This window comes from Condylura cristata, unplaced genomic scaffold (assembly GCF_000260355.1).
Source record: "Condylura cristata isolate star-nosed mole 26May11 unplaced genomic scaffold, ConCri1.0 scaffold00025, whole genome shotgun sequence".
Lineage (NCBI taxonomy): Eukaryota > Metazoa > Chordata > Mammalia > Eulipotyphla > Talpidae > Condylura > Condylura cristata.
In genome coordinates, this window is record NW_004567126.1 from 10,777,112 (window position 1) to 10,800,856 (window position 23,745).

Sequence of the window (23,745 nt, forward strand, 5' to 3'; positions counted from 1 at the left end):
GTTCTTTCTAGTCCCTGTTCATCAATTAAGTCCTTACGGTGCAAAGGAGAGTGTTCTCATTCAATCTGGTCCCTGCCCACAGTGACCAGCCCAGCCACCTGTTATTGAGCTGCCACTCCGGTGATCCACAGGCCTAACTTCTGCAGCCCACAGCACAGCACCTCTCTGTTGTTGACTTACCGGGGAGGAATGCAGTTCAACAATCTTAAGTACCAAATGGATTTCTACATCATGGCCTTACACTGAGTTACCTTTAACATCGTGAGTGATCTTCTCTGAATTAGCCCCCTCATTGCTGGGTTCCGTGGGGTTCTCTTCATTGTAGTCATCTCCTTTAAAGGTATCATAATAGTAATCACGATCTTCTACCACTTCCTCCCCTTCTTCCTCATCTTCATCATCCTCATCTACAGCTGCTTCTGTGAAGTCTTCCAAATCTGCTTCAGTAGGAAACTCACTAAATGTCACAGTGAAAAACGAAGGTTAGTACCAAGCCTGGACACAAAGCACAATCACTCTTCCCTAGTATGAAACACAAAAACAGACAGGAAATAAGCTCACGAGGCTAACTGTGCCACTAGAGCACCAGTCCAGCCACATCAGCAGAGGGAAGTTAGTGGCTAGGGACAACGCTGACCTGCAGAAAACAATACAGAGCTGAGCACCAGGCACTCCTGCTCGTTACCAGCTGCCGCTAGAATGACGCACAGGCTGCCTCAACTCCAGCACGGCCCCTACTTCATCCAGAAATCAGGACAGGAGGCCCACGGCCACGGGCCCATGACTTTCACAGGTTCAGGACAAGCGTGCACCTTTTATAAATGTCATAGTCTTCTTCCTCCTCCTCCTCTTCTTCATCTTCCTCTTCTTCCTCTTCCTCCTCTTTTGACACAGCAGATTCAATGATCTTTGTCTGAGGGCAGCACACGTACTCAGTGCCATGGAACTGGTCGACCCCACAGGGCAGCAACATGCCGTAGCTATGTAAGGTCATTCCCTGAGTCAGACAGGCCTAGAAGAGACAGACCAATATCAGAGCATGGTCCATCATAATGTGTTCCCATACTTCCTGGTTCCTAAAAGAAACACATACCAAATCACTATGGAATTCCTTCTCTCTTGCAGACATGTATCTTCTATCCAAAGTGCTGGCATTATTAAATGTTAAGAAAATTTACAGATTCTGCTGATCTTGCAATGGACAAGCATCATCTGACTCAAAAACACTGAAAGGTTGCTGGTGTTAGGCCTGCCTGACCTTGTTTGGCATCTGGCGATGGTCCACCTGGTGCATGCGAAAATGCACACATCTGAGGAAGAACCCTTGGAAACCAGAACCGTGAGCCAAAAACAGGAACAGAGGTCATGCAGGCACAGCCCAGCACTCAGTAAAGATAACTGAAGAGCCAATTAAGGAAAGAAATTGTGGTGTGGGGTGGGGTGTGGTGTGATATGGGTATTACCAGTACTGTTTTGAGGAGGAAGTACTAGGAAAAAAATAAAATGTATACAGAGCTTTATTAAAAAGATATGCTTCTGGCCCTCCATGGTGGCGCAGCGGGTTAAAGCACTGCACTAGGAAGCTTAAGCCACTTCCGCATGAGTTCGATCCCCACCTGCCCCGGATGGAATCCACATGGTGAGGCAGACCTCTCCTGACCCGCCCGCTGCTCCCCTCAGCAGTGTACTTCCTCTATCTGCCTGTTCTGTTCCCCACTCTGTCCCTGGTGAATCTTCTCACCCTCCGCATCTCTGGCCTATACCCCAGTTCTGTATGAATAAATAAATCTTAAAAAAAAATAAAAAAATAATAAAGAAGTCTTTAAAAAAAAGATATGCTTCTGCTGAAGCTTGGGAACAAAGGGTATAACGTGGGATGCTCAAAAAAAAGTTTCAATGCATGCTGGACGTAGCAGTCCCCTGTGTCTGAGCTCCTTCATCACTGCGTCCCAGGTCCCGGACTCACTAAAAGTCCACAAAAGGCCAAACTAGAAAAAATTAGGGAAAAGGGAGTGTCTTTTATTAACTATCAAGATGGATTAAAGGTGTTCTGGGGTAATTTACATTCATCAATGGTGAGGGCAATGCTTTAGGTTGACCAAAGAAAGACAAATGACTGAAGAGCCAACATAATTACCTACAGGCAACAAGGTTGAGAAAGAGTGTTTCCAGTAGAAGAATAAAATGGCATCTAATTCTGTCAGTTTATCTGTCCCGACACAGCTTTTTCTGTCATTGGCTGTGTCCACACAGCCTTGGGGGTTACGATGGCCTTCTTGGGAGCCCCACCGACTCCGCCTTCAGTAACAGTCTAATGTCCTGAACTTTAGGGAATGGACTGTCAACACTGCATGTCTCACACAAATATTTATTCTTCTCCCAGACATTCTTAATTTAGAAGATGCAAGTAATTGCAAACTTTGAAAAGACAGAGGAACATAAAGAAAAGACAACACTAGATTTTTCCTACCCATTCTCTTACCTCTTTAACTACCATGTGCCAATGTTGGTGATTCTCACACACATCCATCCGCTCTTTGTGGAAAAACTGGCACTTTTCTGGAACCAGAAGAACATCGCTTACAAATTCACCCACTGGAAAAGAAAAGCTGGTTAGAAGTCTGATCATGGCTCAGGTGAGAATGCCCCTCGGTGTAGATTATTATGATACTGATAAAGTCAGGTGTAGACAGGACAGTCTCTAAAGTGTACAAGCTTAGGTCCATCCTTCTTCTTCAAAGGTCACGGAACATGACTGCTCAAGGTGAGCAGCCACCACAAGAGCCACTGTCCCATTAGGGCTACCAGGCCACAGTGACATGACCTGGAGCAGAGGTACAGGAAGCCTCTCTGCCATCTCCAACACATACAGAGCTGCTTCCTTTCCCCTCCAATTTAAAATGACATCCCCAGCATCTCACCTCCCTGTTTCTGCTCTCATCTGTTTAAATAGCAAAATGCCTAGAAAACTATGACTGGGTGTTTTACTAAACACTGAATCTTACTTTAGCCCTTTGTATACCTAATGACCCTCAGGATGCAGGAGAAATCACCAACGTAATAACTGATGGAGGCAAGAATTGTCAGCTTGTGGTTACCTGCAAAGGAGAACAGGGGCCTTCCAGTGGCAACTCTGGCAGACACTGAATATTTTAATCCGGCGGCCACCTTACATCACTAGTAAGGGCAATCCAACATACGTGATGTTCTAGGAACATCTAATTAGTCTGTTCTGCCAAATTATGCCATGTGACTATCATCATGATAAAACAATAAGACAAATTAAAATTCTGGAATATTAATGACATGGGCTAAGAAAAAAAAGACATTGTTGTGAAATATTTTACAGATCAGACATGCAATCCTTTTTAAAAAGCAAGTCATGCATGCCATTATTTGGATATTGGGAAAACTGTCCAAAGTATCATTACCAGTTACACAATGGGTTACTGCTCTTAGGAGAAACAAGCTGTAATATTTAGAACTAAATGATCATGATGTATCAACTTTCTAGTTGGTTAACAAGACACACAAAACACAATGAGATAAATAAGGTCAAGCTTTTCAAAACTAAAAAACTGGAGGAAAAGCACACACAGCCATTCTAAAAGGTAGAGTCTTTTAGAAATATATGCTAAAGTATTCACAGAAAAAAAAATGGTGTATTTGTGATGTGTTTCCAAATAATTAAGGGTTGTAGGTTAGGGTACCAGTGACTCATGAATTTGCTTGATTATCAAACAGCTGGGCAACATATACATGAAGGTCAATGACATTATTCTCTGTTCTTGGGTAAGTCTGTAACTTCTAGAAAATTGGACTATCACTCAGAGATCCTGTTTCAGTAGGTCTAAGGGAGCACTCAGGAATATGAATTGAACAGGTATCCCAAAATATTGAACTTAAATCAGGACTGGTGAACACATCAGTGAACATCATAATACTTTTTTTTTTTAATCTTTACAGTATACTTGAAATATTTCAGGATTAAAATCAAGTTGAAAATCAAAACTGGGACCTCTCTCATGATGAACTGATTAAATCTCAGTACTATCATGTTATCACCATTGTGGCCTGAGTGCGATCCCCAGCCAGGGAGCTGACCCACATGGCACAGCAGACCTCTCCTGTCTCTCCTATAGCTCCTATAGTGTATTTCAATAGATCTGCTTGTTCTGCTCCCCACTCTCTCTGGTGAACGTCTCTGAATTTATGATTTCTCTCCACCTCCCATACATTCTTTATGACTATTTTTCTTTCATACCAACTTTTCCCTAAGCAAGGCATTGTTCACCATCATATGTTTAGATTGTTTTCAGAGTAACTAAAATTCCTGACAAACAACAAAGTCTTTTTACCTACTTGGTGGAGCCCCCCAACCCCTACATTTAAATGTATAGCGAGACCTACTACAGAAATACTCTCCAGGAAGACTATGCACTTATGGGATTTTGGAAGCCAGGCTCAGGTTTGTCTAGTTTCTTCTGGTGAGGGAAGGCATTCTGTAAAAAGTTAATCAAGAGATGCACCCTGACCACCCAATGCAAATTTTTATGAAGTCTAGTAGCCACTCCTAGCAGATGTTTTGTCAACAGGGCTCTGAGAAGTTAAAGACTCAGAAGAATTATCAGGAGCAGAAACAAGACACTGCCCAAGGGTTCACTCTGGGGCTACGGTGAGCTGATGATGGGCTATCAAGAATTGAAAGGTAAAAGGCAAGATGTAAATGGTCACCTGTATGGATGAGTGAGCTCTCCAAGACAGTAGCTCACTTGGGTGTAGTGGCCAAAGACCGTGCCCAAAGACCATGCCGTAGAGCTTCTGAGAACCAACAACTTTCTCTGCTAGTTTCATACTACAGTAACACTCTGTCCAAATCTCCATCCCAAAATAGCCAAAACCAAACAGCCACTGGCTTACAGCATTCTCTTCTTTTCGTGCAGGAGCTAGTCTATATATAAATGTCAGAGATGACTAATTCCTTCCTCAAAATACCAACAGTTTTGCTGCCTCATAGAGCACTAACTGTCATACTAGGATCATCCTACCTACCTACAGTTTTATAACAGGGGGACAATTAATGTTAATTTAAAATATAAGGTTGAGGGGTGAAAGACCAAACTGTAATTTTTTGTTAAATATGCGAAATACCAAGTAAGAGTCATACAGATAGTTAAGCTTGGTCCGAGGACAAAGCAGAGCTGAGTGAATACAGACAACATATACAATCCAAGAGTAGGCTAGATGCAAACACCCCTAGCAACCTAAACTCATTCTCAAATTGCTCTCAAGTAAGTTCATTGAGACACAACATCCCCTTCAACTAGCAAAAACAGTGACCAAAGGGCCTCCCTGATGGTGCAGGAGCTAGTCTCAGTTGTATCAAGCTATGGCCAGCCACTGTGGCCTGAGTTCGATCCCCAGCCAGGGAGGTAACCCACATGGCACAGCAGACCTCTCCTGTCTCATCGGCCGCCCCTCTCAGCCATTGTATTTGTTGCTCTGGATGTTCTGCTCCCCACTCTGTCTTTAGTGAATCCTCTCACTTCCTGCACTTCTGGCCTACATCCCAGTTCTTGTATGCATAAGTAAATAAAAATAAATCTTCAAAAAAATATATGTAGTGGCCAAAGGCCCTGTTCAAACAAATGAGTAGCAACCCCAGCCTATTCTCCCCAGTTCCTATCTCTTTACCCCTCTGACTATGCTTTGGGCTTATACTTAGTGGGCAGTGATAGCTTAAAGGCAGATCAGGGTGGAGGCTAACCAAATTACTACCATGTCTTTCCTGCAACATGTGTTGATAAACTCAACAACAAAACCAGAGCCACCTAGAGTATGGTTAACAACCAGAGTCAGGAAGCTGTTGAGGGTACATTCCCAGTCATGGCCAAATGTCTACGCATGTTGGGGCAGGCAGAGCCACTTCTATAGCCAAGAAACAAAGCCACAGTGGCAAACCAAAGATTGAAATTCAACCAATCACCTTTTTTTTTTTTTTAAGATTTATTTATTTGTGCATACAGAACTGGGGTACAGGTTAGAGGCTCAGAGTTGGTGAGAGACAGAGTGAGGAGCAGAACAGTCAGATCTACGAAGTACACTGCTGAGGGGAGCAGTGGGCGGGTCAGGAGAGGTCTGCCATGCCATGTGGTCACCTCCGAGGCAGGCAGGAATCGAACTCATGTGGAAGTGGCTTTAGCTTCTTAGTGCTGTGCCTTAACTCGCTGCGCCACCAGGGAGGGCCTCAACCAATCACCATTTAACACAGCTATCAAGCAATCAGAAATGCACTGACTGAAAAGCTCATTTGCAGAAAGTAGACCCAGTCCTGCCCCTTTTGCCTCCAGAAACCCACTCCCCTTCAGGCTCCTGGGGCATTCACAGCTCAGGCCCTCCAGTACACTCTGGCGGTAATCTAGTTGCTATTACTCAACCAATAGGTATTCATTGTAATGTATATAAAAGGACTCATTGTGGTTATTTTTGGTAAATAAAATATGTAGGACTTATACTTCTAACTTCCATTTTTAGTACAATTCGTATGTTCAAAGAATTGTACATAGTCACCAAACTCCATTAATACACTAAACCATTAAGCTGTATATTTTAAAATGGGTAAATTATACAATATACAAATTAGGTTAATAAAATAGGCCTTTTTTTTAAGAATCAGAGAGACTAATCATTTATAGGAAATACTGCACAAAGATATTAAGGATAATGGAATTAGAGAGTGTCAATATTGAGTTTACTGTTTTTTACATACAACAACATGTTTCTATGTGTATATAAATCTGTCTGCCCGGGAAGGAATAACATTGTAATAGAAGTAAAACTTAATGCCTAGATTTGATTTCTAAATAACATTCCCCCCTAAAATCTGGGCTTCTTGGAGAAATGTCTGACTTCACAGGTGTTGTAGGAAAAATATAGGATGAGTACGGAAGGTCATTCAAATTGAGGAGCATAACTACTGTAGCAAAACCCCAAATGCATGCATGCCTCAGGGCTAATGTCTGTGATTTCATACTTGTGAAACATTCACTGTATCCCTGGGATGGCAGCTTTCTGTAAGTTTATTGTGGCTGAAATAAGTAAGAAGGCATGTGCAGATTTCTACAGAAATTATGATTCCATGAAGGATTTTGAGGAGATGAAAAAGCTAGTTGGTATCTTTCAGAGTGCAAAGTGATTCTGGAATGTAAAAAACCCTTCCCTGGAAGTTTGTTACTGACCTATGTGTTCCTGAACTATGAAACATGAATATTTTAGCTAAAGAATAGCTTTCTTGGGAAATAATCAACTGTGTGTGTGTGTGTGTGTGTGTGTGTGTGTGGTAGGATCATCATGTATATGATATAACATCTTTGTTGTACCAAGAAAGTAGTTTTCAAAAAATGAAAGGGCTGTCAACCAGCATGAAGGGGCTCCCACTGAACCATTCTGGACAATGAGTCCTTAGTGAAATAGGAGGAGGCAGACACCGTCTTAGCCAGGAGTGAAAAATTAACACTGGTAATGACACAAACTGACATCTTTTAACTTGTAATCTTTGCAGCCAGAACACTCCTTTGATGGCCCCCTCAAAAATGCAGAAATCAAAAGGATTCTAAGACAAACTCAAATTGCAAGGCACCCTACAAATTAACTTAGTCATTCTACTTTTAGAAAGATTAAGGTCATAAAATATAGGAAAAAGGCTACAGAAAGAACCAAATGTAAGTTAAGATCTTGAATTAAATTCTGATGTAATGGGAACAGGCTAAATTAAAAACAGATCTGTAAATAAGATAGTGGATTAGTAGTAATTTTCTGATTTTGATGAATATACTACAGTTATATAGGAGAATGCCCTTATTTTTTGAAAATATTCTCTGAAGTATTAAAGGATAAAAGGATCTTCATCTTCAACTTAAATGACTCTCAAAAGCAGGTAGTGGGGGTTAGGATATTCAATGGTGGGAAGGGGACTGTGACAGACATATGATGAATTAATGTTATGCTATTATTCAAATATATTAATATTGGAAAATCTTAAATCTGAGGAAAGATTATATAGAAGTCCTTTGAACTATTTTTTGCAAGCATTTATAAACCTCACATTATAAAGTATTATAAAGTATAACAAGGAAGAACTGGCAGTTTTTCTTTCTGGCCATCTCCCTTAACTCCAAGTCACTGGGTCCCTTACTAGTTTAGGTTCAGGCAACGGTATTTATTTTAAAATACCAACGGATTGCTCTACTTCACAGGCAAGAGGCTGTTGAAGTGATTATTAGTGTAAACACAAAATAACAGTCTGAATTACGTAACACTGGAGACTGAATAGTGTTTTATTCAGTAACCAAAATGTAAAGAAGATACCTTTAGTCCTTTAATTGATGACAATATTATTTTGCTGTTAGGTTCAATAATACATTGAAAGATTACAACTACAGTACCTGGGGGAAGGGAAAAGCAGTACAATGAAGCTAGTGCCATATACCAGCTATGGTGGCAGTCTTGATGTGAACTGACATCAGGCCTGTACCCTCCATTCTAGCCCAGGTGCTGAGGAGGTAAAGAATGAAGCGGGTGCCTGCTTTCAAGGTGTCAGCAAAGTAGTTGGAGAAATAATCCATAAACAGACCATCACTGTACATTGTGATAGGTGCAACGGAAACAACACAGCACCCCTGAATGTCTCTTCATTTTTCATAGCACCCCTCGCCAAAAGAGATTCCAGAAGTTATGTCCAACGACTTAACGAGAACTGTCTCCTAATCGCACTATGTAACTTCTTCAACTTTCAATCCACTGAACATATCTCCCTCATTTCCTCTGCTACAGCACTTTTGGTGTGATGCTGGCTTTTTATCACAGGAAACATTAAAGCAGGGCTCCACAAAGATATGAGGTCACTGAACGGAAAGGAATGATCTGCTGTTGAAACAGTACCTCCAGCTAGTATTCACAGGATGTCTGGCAGATGTTTCCCTTGAAAATAAAAAAATATTCTGCAATGTCCCTATGAGTTTGTTTCAATACCCTAGGTACAGTCTAAGAATTACAAATAACCATATTTAAGAGAGAAAAATTAGGTTGGCTTAAAAACTGACCTTATTGGGGAGACAAAGGGTTCCAAGATCTCAAGTTCAGAGATGTAGGAGGGTATACCATCAAGTGACATAGGAAGTACAGGAGGAGGACCAGGCTGCAGTCTTCAGAGATAAAGGTGCAAAAGGAAACTATTGCCAAGTACTATTTCTCTGTTGTCTACAAATATCCAAGAATGTTCTTGTTTACAGGTTCACACTACTGCATGATGCAGTTTTAAAGTAAATGTGATTAAGCACAGGCAATATCCCTCCTTTCCCCTTCTGAATACTTTAAAACAAAGTAATTGCTATGTATTTTAAACATTGTCAGCTGCTAACTCTACTGGTTATTTTGCTACAGGTACCCATTTTAAAAAGATTTTAATTGAAGTCAGGAAAGGGAATAAGTTAACAGCAAAAATTAAAATCATCTTTAGAACTACCATGCCTATCCATGTTAATGCCATGTCCATACTAATCCTACTATGGATCATCTAAAATCAACCATCTTAAAAGTCTCTGTGATCAGATCTGTTTCTGAATCACCCAGAAGCATGAGTACAATTCAGATTATCAGTGATGAATGGGTAGGATGAATACATTAAGCAAATAAAATAAGTACCATAAGCAACAACTGTTTCTGGGTAATAAAATGTTACCGTTCTACTCCAGGCAGATCTGACTGTAAACACCAGCCGCACAGTTAACAGAAGCCTGCTTAGCAGACCTGAACCCTTCATGACAAGCTGGTGCCATGTGACCTGGCCCCAGCATCCCTAACTGCCCCCTTGGCAGTGAGGAGTCAGTCACTTTTCCTGAAAAATACTACAGTGTCTGACTACCAACAGGAATTCAGGAGCTTGCCCTATGTGGGATGAGGCAGGGAGAGTAGAAGACTGTGTTATGGCGGCTTAATACCACTTCCTATCCTGACTGCAAACCAGTACTCTGGTGGTCTGCTCTGGCAGCAGTGTTCTTATTCAGTGCCAGGCAAAAGCTCCTCCTTAGAAGACCAAGGATGCTCACAATGACAAGGAAAGGGAGGGACCCTCAAGACAAGTCAACTACTGACACCATAAACAGTAATGACTTAATTCAATTCAGAAAGTCCCCTGGTGAATCTCTGCAGCTTTCAGATTCTTAACAGATGTAGCTACTTCACTTGAGCCAAGGGAAGACTAAATTTGAAAACGAAGGACCCAGTTCCCTCACAAGTTAACTAGGAACTCCTAAAGGACACTCACCGAGACATTTGAAAGGTATCACTATGTGGCTCTTGCACTCCTTTTTGTCCCTCCGGCACCAATTGTCAACATTAGCTGCCTGGTTTGCTTCCATCACATTTGTGATCTGTAGCTCTGGATACATCTGCAAGGGGAAAGAACACACCCAATAAATTGACTCTGCCCCTAATAAATGACAACCACTTACACATTAAGAGGAGGATCTGTGTTTACTCAGCTTTACCATTACCCTGTAGAAATCTCAAGTTCTACTCTGCAGTCCTGGAGTCAAATGAACTCATCATGAAAACAGACATGGGGACTGTCTTTTGACAGGTGGATTTCAGACCACTAAAAATGTGTTCACTTCTTAAAAAGGAACCTGTATTTAAGAACATGGAAAAGCAGCTGGCTTGCAGCTCCAAACAAATCAGGCTTCAAGCCCACTTGGGGGTTGTGTGTGTGTGGGGGGGGCAGTGGTAAACATCTGAGTCTGGAATTAAAACATTTCAGAGGCAAGTCTATGTAAATTTTTTAAACAAAAGTACAGAATGCATCAACCTTGGCCACATATACTAGTTTCGGTAAGAAAGTCAAACATCTCATGTCCTTTTCAAAGCCAGGTTTTGAGCTAAGTTGAATCAGTTCTGAGATGATTATTTACAACACTGGTGGCTTCCTACAATCAGACAGAAAACATAAGTACACATATGACATGTTTTGCTTCACATCTCTCTATAATAAGCAGGAAGCCAAGAGAACCAGGCAGCAGCACTTCCTCGGTACTTGCCAAGCCGTGCAGCACACTCCCTGACAGAACTGTCGAGCCCGAGCTGTGGTCACATCAGATACACAGAAACAAGAAGGCCCAGTCACCAGCCACTTGGTCTCAGGTCAAAAGAGAAGGCTGAGAGTATCTATTTCTAAGGTAAGAGGGTTCAAACTTGACCCAGAAAAAAAGTGGTTTGACTTTCTGGCCATATCTTACCTCCTGGCAGTAGTGAAGAACATCTTCTTTTTTTCCTAAGCAGCTTTTAGTGCCTGTTGGGTCAGGTTCCCATTTCCCAGTCTGAATGTTCACATGCATATTTAACTTCCCACACAGCATTGCAATTTGAGGTTCGGCAACAGCAAATCCTGTTCCAGCATTGGCTGCAAGAGCCTACACCAAAGTGGGGGGAAAAAGAGCAGGTTTACTCCAAAAAGGCCAAGACAAAGGCACATTCATTAACTCTTTTGTGACAGAGATAATTGCTTAAGAGTCTTTTTAACCATAGCTTCATGAACAAATCCTTTTCCCAGGAGCTATTAAATTAAAAAAAAAAAAAAAAGTACGAGATCAAAGTGAAAGGTTGATGGAAAAAATCTAAACCTGGACTCCCAACTGGATACTCTGACTATAAACGACAAAAGTACAGAACAACTACAAGTTCTAGTAATTTTACTGGATTCACTCACATAGAAAAATTTCACTGAGCAAGTACTATGTTGAAAGCAATGTGCACACACTTAGACACAAGAGCAAGCACCCAACCCGTTCTCATGGGGCTTCCAGTCTAGTGCACAGAAAGCACACTCCCCTCCCATTTGTGTGAAGGAGGGAAATCACAGTGCCGAATACTGTATGAAAGGGGCCTCCAACTGACGAGTGGACAGGGAGTGGCTCCCCTAAAGAGAGTGACACTTGCACAGAGCTCTGACATCAGAAGTAGTCTGGGAGGTAGGTGTGGTTCAAGAAGGGTGGAGAGGTTCCTAGAACTAGACAGCTTGTAGACCAAAAAAGATTTTGGTCCTTGTCTCTGGGTTAATGTTTTCAAAACGCAGCACTGATGCTTCCTCTGTAGGGTGAGAAACAGCCTGAAAGGAAACAAGAGGGTATGAAGGGGGAGGACTTGGAAAACTGAGGCTGCAGAGGCCAAGAGTGAAACAATGGCAGCTTGGGCCAAGGCAGCGTGACTGAGAGACAAGAGTCAAGAGATCACAGAGCACAACAGGCAAAACCTGGAGATGAATAAGCCACAGAGATGAGGAAGAGGAAGGTGTCAAGTCTGGCTGCATTACTCAATGAGCGTCATTCTTGGGAACATTCTAGAAGGTATTTCATCCTATGTTAGGTGAAAAGAATCAACTATCCCATAAAATTCTTTGGCCAGTGTTCTCTTCTTTAAGAAAAGACAGTAACCATTAGCAGCTCACAAATCACAGGTGGAAAACAAGGCAGGCATTATGACAGGAAGAGTCCTGCAATGCCTTGTGCCTAGAAAACACAGCCATCTCTGCATCTAGAAATACAATGGGGAAAGTTACTTGGCAGTTCTGTAGTATAAAAATCCTCTCTCCCTCTCTCTCTCTCACACACACACACACACACACACCCTCCCCCCATGCCTCTGGCCTATACCCCAGCTCTTGTATGAATAAATAATTAAATCTTCTAAAGGGGGAGCAGATCTGAGTTCCAAAATAACGGGAAAATACATACTTCCTAGCAACTCTCAGTTATTTGTGCTGATGGACTGATGGACTACACAGACATGAATAGTCCCTTCAACCATGAGATTGCATTTGATTTAAAATACATTACCTTTTTCCAGCACAAATTTACTATCCTACACATGTTTTGCTTAGGAGCTTATCTGAACTATTCTGCCTTTTACTAGAGAAAGAGAAGAAAGCTCAAACACTTGCTAGATAGCTGGGGGGAAACTAATTTGGGATTTAAATGTTGCCAAAATCAATCAAGGTTGAAGAGCACAATTAAATCCAATGAGAACAATTGGCACCTTTCTTAACAAGTGTTGATCATAGACCTACTGTGATAATTATTAACATGGAATGCAGATCCTATGCCTTCAGCTAACTGCAGATAAGCTATCGACTGGCACAAGCTCCTGTCTCCCCCAAATAAAGAAAAAGCATTTAAGGGTATCTCTTGCAGGGAACACACACCTATTACAGCTACTCAGATGCTACTGATTCAAACAAGTCATTAAAAGGTATAAGGATGCACAAGACAAATGTGTTTAATTCTCACTGAGTTCAAGATGTAAAAACAAAATGCCACTCCCCTGAGCCATTCTTTGGAGAGCTGTACGGAAAGAACATGGCTAGAAAGGAAAACGGGAATTTATATAAGTCCAGGCAAAGGAACCTCAGGGACACTTCTGTGAGCTGACACCAGTGTTCACTCCCTGCACAATATTCTTCCTACTTCCAAAGTCCAGACAGAAATGAAGAAAATCCAGGAAGACATAATAAATATGTGAGAGAGCCAAATCGACAGGTCATATGGAACCTATAGCCTACTATAGAAGAACCACCACCACTAACAGCTGAAAATTGTCGAGCTCTATTTTCTCAATTCTCTCTTTGACCATGTATATTTTAACGGAAAGGCAACTAATAAACGAACAGGATTTTAGGTATGCTATCTAATTTCTCACATGGGGAGGGGGTAGGAAAAAAACCATTTACCTGTTAAATTCCAAAAGTGAATACAGGTAAGAAAGACTGTCAATTACGGAGGCAAGCTCCCAGACTCACAGCCATGGAGTGGTCAGAATCGTGCAGGAGGCCATTTATCAGCGCCAAAGATTACCTTGCACATGTTACTCATTATGGCTGTTGGCTAAAAGACCACAGAGTTCCAACTGGATAAATGTTCAGTTTATGGGTCAACCACGGAGGGCAATACATCAGTGGTAAGTGCATTTGATCTTTGTGCTGAGATGGTCAGCGTTACCTTCCCTAAAGAGAATCTGAAATACCAGAGGTTAAAGCAACAGGAAGAGGCAGCTCGGCAGCAACAGCTCCTCACATCAGTTACCACCAAGAGAAAGGAGAGTAACTGGAATCATTCCAGACAGCTAATATGCTGTAGTGATTCACTTTTGAGTTCAGAAAGATTAATCCTTGTGGTCATAAGAGACTCTCAAGAAGGTATCATCTGAAATATAAAAAGCCTCAGTGGGCCATGTCTAGGAATCAACTAATCAAACATACCCCAACCTTACCTTTAGTATAACAGGATCATTTCTGCTGTAATGTTTGTACTTCTTTACTTTGAAAATGCTCTTATTTAATGTGCTCTCCATTTTCTTAAACACACACCATGCCTTGATCCATTACATCAACATATAAATCAATCTGTTTCCTAATCTAACATGTTACAAATGGGGTTTCACTGCCAAGTCAGCACTTTTGATATCCTGTGAACCTAGAATCCTCCACAAAAGAAAATTAATGCCCCGTGCTTTGGCACTTAAGCCAGTCCTTGTGATCTATGCACATTGCAGCACTTTTAAGGCTTTGAAAACAAATTGCATCAATTGCTTTCCTAGTCTAGTGCTTCCATTTTACTTAATAATTTATCCTTAATAAGAAATTCCATTTTATTAATTTGGCTCAGGAAGGAGTTTAGCTATCCAAATACAGAAAATTCAACTTGGTAAAAAAGTGCTTCTAGTAACTTAGTTGAAAACCTGAAATGGCTATAAGCAACAAATAAATAAAAGCTGAACCTAACTTAAATCAGGGCCTTTCAGCATCATCTCCAGGGGCAACTCCTGGGCCCACCTGTGCATCACACAGCCACTTAGGACCAGCACAGTGCTCCCAGCCCAAGCAGAGATGTAGTGCAGGTATTTCCTTCCTCCTTAAAGCTATGCCCTAGGGAATGATGTGGCCCCGGGGTGTGAAAAAAGACTGCATGGAGGGAGCATGTTCAAGAGGGTTTTTAATCTTGGGACTGAGTGAATCCTATTTTTTGGGATAAGAAGTTGCTGTATTGTAGACACACGAGTGTTCCAGCTTTACCCTGGGAAGACAAGTTAACCCAGCTGTAGGTCTAATAAATGCTGAAGAGGGGATGCTTTGGCAGCATCTAGTCGCACCTGATAGCAAGATACAGCACCTGCACTCCAAGACCTTCAATTACTTTAGAGTTGGTAAAATGGCCACTTACTAATAGACATCAAGATGCTATATACTATATTCTTCTTCAAGTGGTATTTCATGACTCATAACCTACAATTACTTAAATCTAAAAAAATCTATGTCCACAACCCTTCACCTGAGGTTTAGTGAATTGAACAATTTTAAATATCCTGTTCTTAGCTTATGTTTCAAGGTACCTACCTCCCCAATGTATTTATGAACTATAAAGGGGAAAAAAATGCCTTCACAGTAGAGATTATGATGTTAACCTCACCAGCAATAGGAGAAATTTAAGAGAACCAATGAAGAAAAAAGAGGAAAACATTGACTGGCTGTTCCAGAGTAGGAATGTCTAAGGAGTAAGGACAAGCGCAGCGGAGGCATCTGGGGAGGCTGGGGCAGGATGAGGGCAGTGGCCGAATGGCAGCAATTATCTAAGGACAGTTGGTGAGTCAGTTCATAGCTCTGGACCAGAGATAATCTCCCAAATTTGATAATGGGAGTGGTTATGGCAGATGTAACATTAAGTGAGGGAAAGGAATAGGGGAAATTTCCCCAGCATTTTTGCAACATTTTTTTAAACTCAAAAACTACTTCAAAGTGGTTCTGGTTTTTAAAGTCCCGTTCATTACCTGCCTGAATTCTAATCATAACTGCATGGTTTCAATCTGTCTAAAAGAGAATATACATTTTGGGAAGGATACTATGAAGTATAATCAGAGAAAGTCCAATACCTGAAAACCTTACCATTTATTCAGAACACTTGGGCACATGTCACTGAAGTGTGATGCATGTAGGCTTATACATACATACATGTGCACACACATATCTATAACCTCAGCATTCATATATTAATTCTGCCCCTGAACATAACAGAAACCCACTGTTACTGCCAAAAGGCTGACTAGTTTTCAAGCTTTAAAGTATCTTCACTAGCAGGGCAAAAATGAAATTAAAAAAAAAAATCACTAAGCTTCAAATGTTTCAACCTACTATTCAGTTAAAAAAAAAAAAGCAGGAGTCGGGTCCTCCCTGGTGGCGAGGCGGGTTAAAGCACAGCACTAAGAAGCTAAAGCCACTTCAGCATGAGTTCGATCCCTGCCCCAGAGGAGACCACATGGCGTGGCAGACCTCTCCTGACCCGCCCATTGCTCCCCTCAGCAGTGTACTTCCTCGGTTCTGCCTGTTCTGCTCCCCACTCTGTCTCTGGTGAAGCTTCTCACCACCTCTGCACCTCTGGCCTATACCCCCAGTTCTGTATGCATAAATAAATACATCTTAAAAAAAAAAAAAAGCGGCCCTCCCTGGTGGCGCAGTGGGTTGAACACAGCACTGAGCATCTAAAGCCATTTCCTCCGCATGGGTTCAATTCCCGCCTGCCCTGGAGGTGACCACATGGCATGGCAGACCTCTCCTGACCCGCCCGCTGCTCCCCTCAGCAGTGTACTTCGTCCATCTGCCTGTTCTGTTCCCCACTCTGTGTCTGGTGAAGCCTCTCACCGCCCCTGTGCCTCTGGCCTGCACCCCCAGTTCTGTATGCACAAATAAATAAATCTAAAAAAAAAAAAGCAGTTTTGTTAAGCATTTTCCAGTTTTAACAGCAAAGTGAGAAAACCTATTCTTAAAAAGTGACAGCTTACATTACACCAACTGAAAATCCTTGGCCTTTTTACATTTGAATTTAGAAACTGTTAAATTAGGGTTAGAGGAAAACCTCCCTCCAGAAAAGGTCTTCCAGTTGTTAAGTATAATTTTCAGAGGCAATATAATTTAAAGAAATAATCCTTGCTTTCATTAGACCTCTAAGCATTAAAATATAAATGAGGTATCATTTCCAAGACTGAAAATGGTTTAGATTGTCTCCAAAACTTTGCATAGAAACATGATAATTTGCCCATCTGGATTGCAGTGATAAAGGATCCAAGCAGCAAAATTTCAGGTCTTTTTGTGTGTCTCTGAGATGAGTGCTAAGCGTCTATTACAAAGGAAGTGATTGAAAATACACATGTAAAATGCTTTTATGTAAAAAAAAATTACATTATAATTCTCAAGAGGATGGGCTCTTTATTGGTTCTTGTGTTTCCTCCCAATTGCTCATAATAAAATAGAAATCTTAAGAAACTGGATTCCAGGGCTGTGGAGACACCAGGAACACACTCATGCTACTCTTCTCAAGAGGAAATGGAGGATGATGGCCAAAAGCCTGGGTTTCAAGAGGTAAACAAACCCTGACTGAATTCCAGCCCCATTACTGAGTAGCTGTGCCACCTCTGGCAGGCCCAAGGCCAGGCCAGGCCTTGCTGGGCCAGTTCTGCATGTCTAAACTGATGACAATACAACCATACACCCAGTATGATTCTGAGATCTAAATAAGTTAACACATGAAACATGCTTGAAGTACTGCTTGTTACCTAAGGTTCTTTCAATGTGGGTGGCCATTATTATCAGGTTTTAGATTGCTTTATCTGTGGAAATGATAGACAAATTAATAAAAGTCCTTTTCCTGTAAAGCAAGGCTACTAACATCCCTCTTCGTCCCTGGTCTGCTGGGAATTCAACTAAGATAATGAGCTTAACCACCAAGAGCAGTGCCTGCTGCAGCCCTACTCATCACTAACTAGCACAATTATCACCGGCTGGCTCCTGAGGCTTCACTCTCTGACTCCGATCACACAGACTGGGCTCATATCACGAGTGCAGAGGCAGGAGTGCTTGGCACTCCAAGGTAACTAACCATCCTCACCCAATCTAGGGTGGCAAGAGATGGGCTTTACCTACTAGAGATGGACACGTCTAAAGTAGGCGCATAAACACTCCATATCTTACTTGGTGGGAAATTCTGTCACTAAGTGTTTACATGAACAACTTAGTACCGCCCTACCATCCAGAAGAAAATCACCGGGATTTTGTGGCTTCCTGGCTCTGGCCCAGCTTCCGGCAGGCATGGAAGTGAGGTCAAGATGAATCTGCAGTTGCTGTTGAGACACTGCTACGATCAAAAGAACACTACACAAGTTATTTCCCACTCCTTACTACGTAACCTTCTGAAAGTTATTTCACCCCTCTTGGCCTCAGTTTTCACTTCAGTGCAACATATACATGACGCTACCCTTAACCTGGGTACTACAGTAAATGATACCTTCAATATTAACTTTGGTTGGTACTAGCATATTCAGAATTCCTATTTTCCTAAAACCCCCAATGCATTAAAAAGCATAAATCAGAAAACAGTAACAGCCCTCACTATATAGCTGCACGATTCCAAAGCAAGGCTTTAATCTGGCACACTTTGTAGCCACCCTAAATGTAGCACTCAGAAAACCAAGAGGCTTGTGTAATTAAGATGATCTAAATGGTGTGAACTTGGGCTTACTCTCTGACTCACTGGCCAGTGTTACCACGGCAACTAAGTATGTGACATCCATGGCATATGCAGGGTTGGGGGAATGTATAGAGATGTGTCTTCTAAACCTGAAAAGGGTGAAGTGAATTCAAGTAACAAACATCCAAATGTATTACTGATTAGTATTAATAATTAAATATTTTCATTCTAAATCACTTGATTCACAGGAATAAAACAAAGGGCGGGAGAGGCAGGGTGGAATTTCTAGGAGCTATCTAAGCACAAACCCAGCAATAGTCTCAGAAATTATAAGTATCCTGGCTAATCTGATGCTCTATGTATTTTGTTTAAATGCAGTTAAGTCAATCATTAAAAATTAGTTTTCAGAATATTTTAAATATTTCATATACTTGAAATATAATAAATTATATACCTCTTTTAAAAAGGTGGTCTTCCTGGTTGTGCAAGGCACAGAACTATGAAGCAATCAGCAGACACTGCAGCATAAATTCAATCCCTGGCCAGGGAGCTGACCCACATGGTGCAACAGACCTCTCCTGTGTTGCCCGCTATTCCCCTCAGCAATGTCTTTCAGAAGTTCAAACTGTTCTGCTCCCCACTGTGTCTCTGGTGAATCCTCTCTCCCCCACCTCGCACCTTTGGCCAACACCCCAGCAATTCTGTGCATAAATAAATAAAATAAATCTTTAAAAGAAAAAACTACCCCATCTTTCAGGTAGACTTAGTTCACTAAAATAAAGACCCAAATGAGTGCTTTTATTAAGGTTAAGTTAGAAGACTAACCTAGCATCTCCACTTTGGCTGAACCACACCACACACAATAGTCAGTGCCAGAGATTTGAAACTGATTTACCGAATCTCTTTTCCTTTAGTATATGTGGCAGAAGTTAAGAAAACAAATCCACACAGTTGAAAACACTCAGGGTTTTAGTGTCCTGGATGGCCTTTTAAAGAAGCAGCTCCCTGACACTCACTAGGTCATAAGGTTTACAGGGGCATCATGAAAAAAATGAGAAAAGTAAGCAAGGTCTGGAATGCATGTGCGAATACAAGACAGTACAAGGGCACAGAAGTGCTTTACTATTCTCTTGAGAAGGGGTGGTCATGAACTAAAACTATCTTCTTCCTATCTTTTGTTTTAAAATGTTTTTCATAAAATAACAGTAGAGAGGTACATTTTTTAAAAGAAATATTCTTTCTGTAATACTAAGGACTGACAATCTGACATATCTAATTTTTTTCCGTAGTTTTATTGTTCCATGAAAACCAAAGGCTTAACTATTTCCTAATGTTCTAATATTCTGAAAGACATGAAAATGCAGCCATTCTTGGGTGAATAACCTGTATATTTATGATTAGAAAATAAAGACACTATGCTCAAATGACTTTCATAAGGCAGGAAGAGAAGAAATTCACATTTTTAAATACAAAGAGCAAGTTCCACAAGGTATTCTGCTAAAACATTGTATTATGTTTACTAAGGGCAAGCAATACCCAGATACCAACCCCGATGTAACAAAGCACTCTAACCTCTAATGTCCATTAAAACAATTGTGAAAATAAGAAAAAAATAAAAGAACCCCACCCTCTCTAAGTTCAAAGCAAGTCAAAAAAGGCATCTTTCTGATGATTTATGTACCATTTAAATTTCAAAGTAAATACACATTGTATTATCAGCTCACACCAGATTAGCTTGCAGACAATAATTCTTCCTGTCTGGGACCCATGCCCGTGTGCATTATTGTAATTATCAGCAATTAAAAAAAATAAAGTAAAAAGGCTAGCATGAGCTGCTAGTCAGTATGTTTACTGCTGGCTGCCTCAGCCATTAATCCCTGGGTTCAAGCCACCTAACTACAAAATAAATGCATAAAGGAGAGCAGGAAAGGCTATACTCCAGTAAAATGAATTAATAGGAAGGATGTAAACAGGAGTGTGAACACACACGAATGCTCTGCAGAGAAAGGTACAAAAGCACTTTTCTTCTATGTGTCAGTAGAGTCAGTCCAGGGAGCTGGGTCCACTGCTGCCCTCCCCACCACCGTGCATTCTGAACGATCTTAAGTCCGATCTCTTCTGTTCCAAGGGCTACTTCCCCATCCCCACTCAACCCTGTGATAAGTCTGTTCACAGGCGGAGTCTTTCCTGCCCCAAAATTTCCAACAAAATCTCCTCTTCTTCGAGCAGTCACAGCTTCACCTTTCAACATTCAGCCAGGTGTTTCTTGAAGGCTCTTGTACAAGGTGGTATATCCCCTCACTCTCTCACACTGGTGTTTATTTCTCTTCATCTGAAACTACCTTACTCTTTCATCTGCTCTGTCCATCTCCCTTCATTAGAATGTAGGATCCTGTTATTCTAACCACTGGATCTGAAAACAGCACTTAAAATATGTCCTCCACTTTCCTGCAACCTGCACTGATTATTCTCCAGGCCTAGGCATGGCCACCACCCTGAGACTTCAATCATCTCCATCCTGAACATCCCTTCCACCATTCTCCTTTTTCCCTGATTCTCTTTCTTCTCTGACTTACTCTGCCTGTTACAATTGCTCACATTTTCCCATAGCTCTAAGAAAGGGCGTGAGGAAGGGTGAATGTAAGTTTCAAACATGAGAGTTCTCACAAAAAGTTTTTACTTTATGCATATACTAAGTTGTAAGCTGAACTCAAATTTCCCTCTGAATTTAAAATATAGAGCTAATGTTTCCTAGTGTCCAGCACTGCTGCTTATAAATCTAAGGCCAATTTGATTCCTAATCCTAGGTGCAGTTCTGTTTTTCTCCATATGAAAGCAAATTTTGCAATCTTTCCAATAGCCAAATTCTAAAATTTCAACAGAACAAGGCTTGGTCTGGGTAGTCATTTGCTGGCTTGAGCTTTCAACTTGGACACAGTTCTGTTTCTTCTGTGCTTTTTGAACTTCTTTTTAGTTGCATCTTGGACCTCCTATATTGACCCTCTACTTTTTCTCGCCAGTTTTTCTTTTTAGTTGCTTCTTTCTGAAAGATTTCTACTAGACTGTCAAATTTCTGGTACCTGGCTTTGAAATTCCAAAACTACCTATATTTACTTTCAACTTCTAGCCAGCAGTGGCCTCAACCTGAGGCTTCCAGTTCTGCTCTGCAGTCTGCTTTTAGCTGGCTTCTACTTCTGCATTTCGATTTCAGTTGTCTCTGCTTTTTTAGTGGGCCCATCTGTTTTCCATCCACAAGATCTGGTGGCCTCTCTTTCCTGCTGTCTTTGTTGCCTATTCATACATTAAATGTGTTGAAAACTTGGCAGCATTCTCTCACGAGGACAGAGCTAGAAAACTAGCCTCCTCCATGTGCATCATTTGAAGTGCAACAATTCAAAAGTAGTATGAATATTTTTGAAATCCAGAGGTGGAAAAGTATTGACAAAATCACAAACTTGTAGTTTTGATTATTTAAAACATGCCTGCTAAAAAAATAAAACTCAGACCTTTTACTCAGATTAATTCATTTGATCATTTTACAATTTTATAGTCACCTAACATTAAATGTTAATGGGTTAATTGTGTCTCCCCATGCTCCAAAATTAGTATGTTGATGCCCTAATCCCTACTACCTCCAAATGTGACCTTAACTGGGAACAAAGATCACTGCAGATACAAGTATTGAGATGAGGCCATTCTGGAGCAGGGTGAACCCTAAACCATTATGAGAGCTCTCCTATAAAAAGGAAAAGTTACACACACACACACAAACACACACATACAGAGAGAGAGAGAGAGAAAGAGAGAGAGAGAGAGAATGCCATGTGAAGACTGGAGTTATGCTGTAAACAGCCCAGGAGCTAGCAGAAGCTAAAAGGGAAACCTGGAACAGATCTTTCTTGAGCAATGTCAGAGGAAGCATCTGGGATTTTTGCCTCCAGAAAATTAATTTCTATTGTTTAAGCCACTTGGTTTGTGGTACTCTGTAACAGCCCAAACAATGGATACAGAGTGTTTCAGATATGTAAGACTTAAGATATGTATGTGGGGAATCACAGCCTCACAAAGAGTACCAGACAAGGACTCTGTGCAAAGCCTCCATTATGAATGAGGTAAGTGGTAGAGACAGCAAGAGAGTGGACACAAGGAACAGCTGAGGTGGAGAGGAGGGCAATGTCTTCAAGGAAACTGGTTGGGCTTCCTGGCCTTGCTGGGCATGTTTCAGAAAATGGGAGGGTGTGATCTGGAATGCTCAGCTGGAGGAGGCAAGCAGATAGGAAGTCAGCACACTCATCCAGGGGGAAGGTGCTAACAAAGGCTGCAGCCTTGTGAGCAGGAGTGGACAGACCGGAGAAACACTAAGAAGACCCTGACAGGTGACAGGAGGCAGTCAAAATGACACCTCCTTTCAAATTCTGATGACTAGAGGAACAATGGGGCCAAAAACCAAAGAAGCTGAGGCAGCCTAGTAGGGAAGGGACTGGGGATTGGAAATGGACAGACTTTAGGTTTGGATATACTGTGCTTGAAGTCCTCAAAAGGAAGGCAGCAATCTGTGGATATTCACCAGCCCAAAAATACAGATCAGGACCTCCAGAGGATAATCTGGACTGGAGTTATGAATTGCACCTCAGTAATAGGCTGAAAATAAGCCAAGAGAACAGGTGGGATCACTGGGGAGACTGCGCAGGGTGAGAACCATGACAGGACCGTAATACCAACAGAAGGAACGCTCACAAATGAGGTGGCAGAACCAGGGAGGTGCGCCAAAGAAACCACACACACACAGAAATGAAACAGCAGTCTGGATTTCAGGAGTTATGAAACCACTAGTCACCTCAATGCGGTGGAAGTGACAAGACACAAGCCACAATGAACTCTAGTATCAAACAAGAAGTGAGGAAATAGTCAGAATACAGACCAGTAATCTCCAAGGCAGGGGGTGGAGGTGGAGGGTACGCTAGGTCACCCCAAACACCACAGTCCTTACTTGCCAGCCAGGTCACTCTCATACTGGCAAACAAGTGCTGCTTATGTAATGAAGAATCTTACTATGATGTGGCTAATTTTATGACAAGTCATCAAGAAGTTGAAATCTACAATGCTTTGCAACAAAAGGAGGCCTAATCCAGGAATCTATTCCAGCACACACAAGTTTTTTCATGGTGAAGTGGTTATGAGTCAT

The 23,745-nt window shown here is 41.5% G+C and overlaps 1 protein-coding gene across 2 annotated transcripts in view; it reads right to left on the minus strand.

The window, feature by feature from the left end:
* Positions 1-23,745, minus strand: part of APLP2 (amyloid beta (A4) precursor-like protein 2) — a 69,807-nt gene that overhangs the window by 22,485 nt on the left and 23,577 nt on the right. For both annotated transcript variants that reach the window (XM_004689093.2, XM_012729703.1), the window contains exons 2-6: positions 11,292-11,465; positions 10,325-10,448; positions 2,483-2,595; positions 813-1,012; positions 252-457 (exon numbers count right to left, since the gene is read on the minus strand). In XM_004689093.2, the coding sequence (XP_004689150.1) occupies positions 252-457; positions 813-1,012; positions 2,483-2,595; positions 10,325-10,448; positions 11,292-11,465 (817 nt within the window). The remainder of the gene's footprint in view (positions 1-251; positions 458-812; positions 1,013-2,482; positions 2,596-10,324; positions 10,449-11,291; positions 11,466-23,745) is intronic.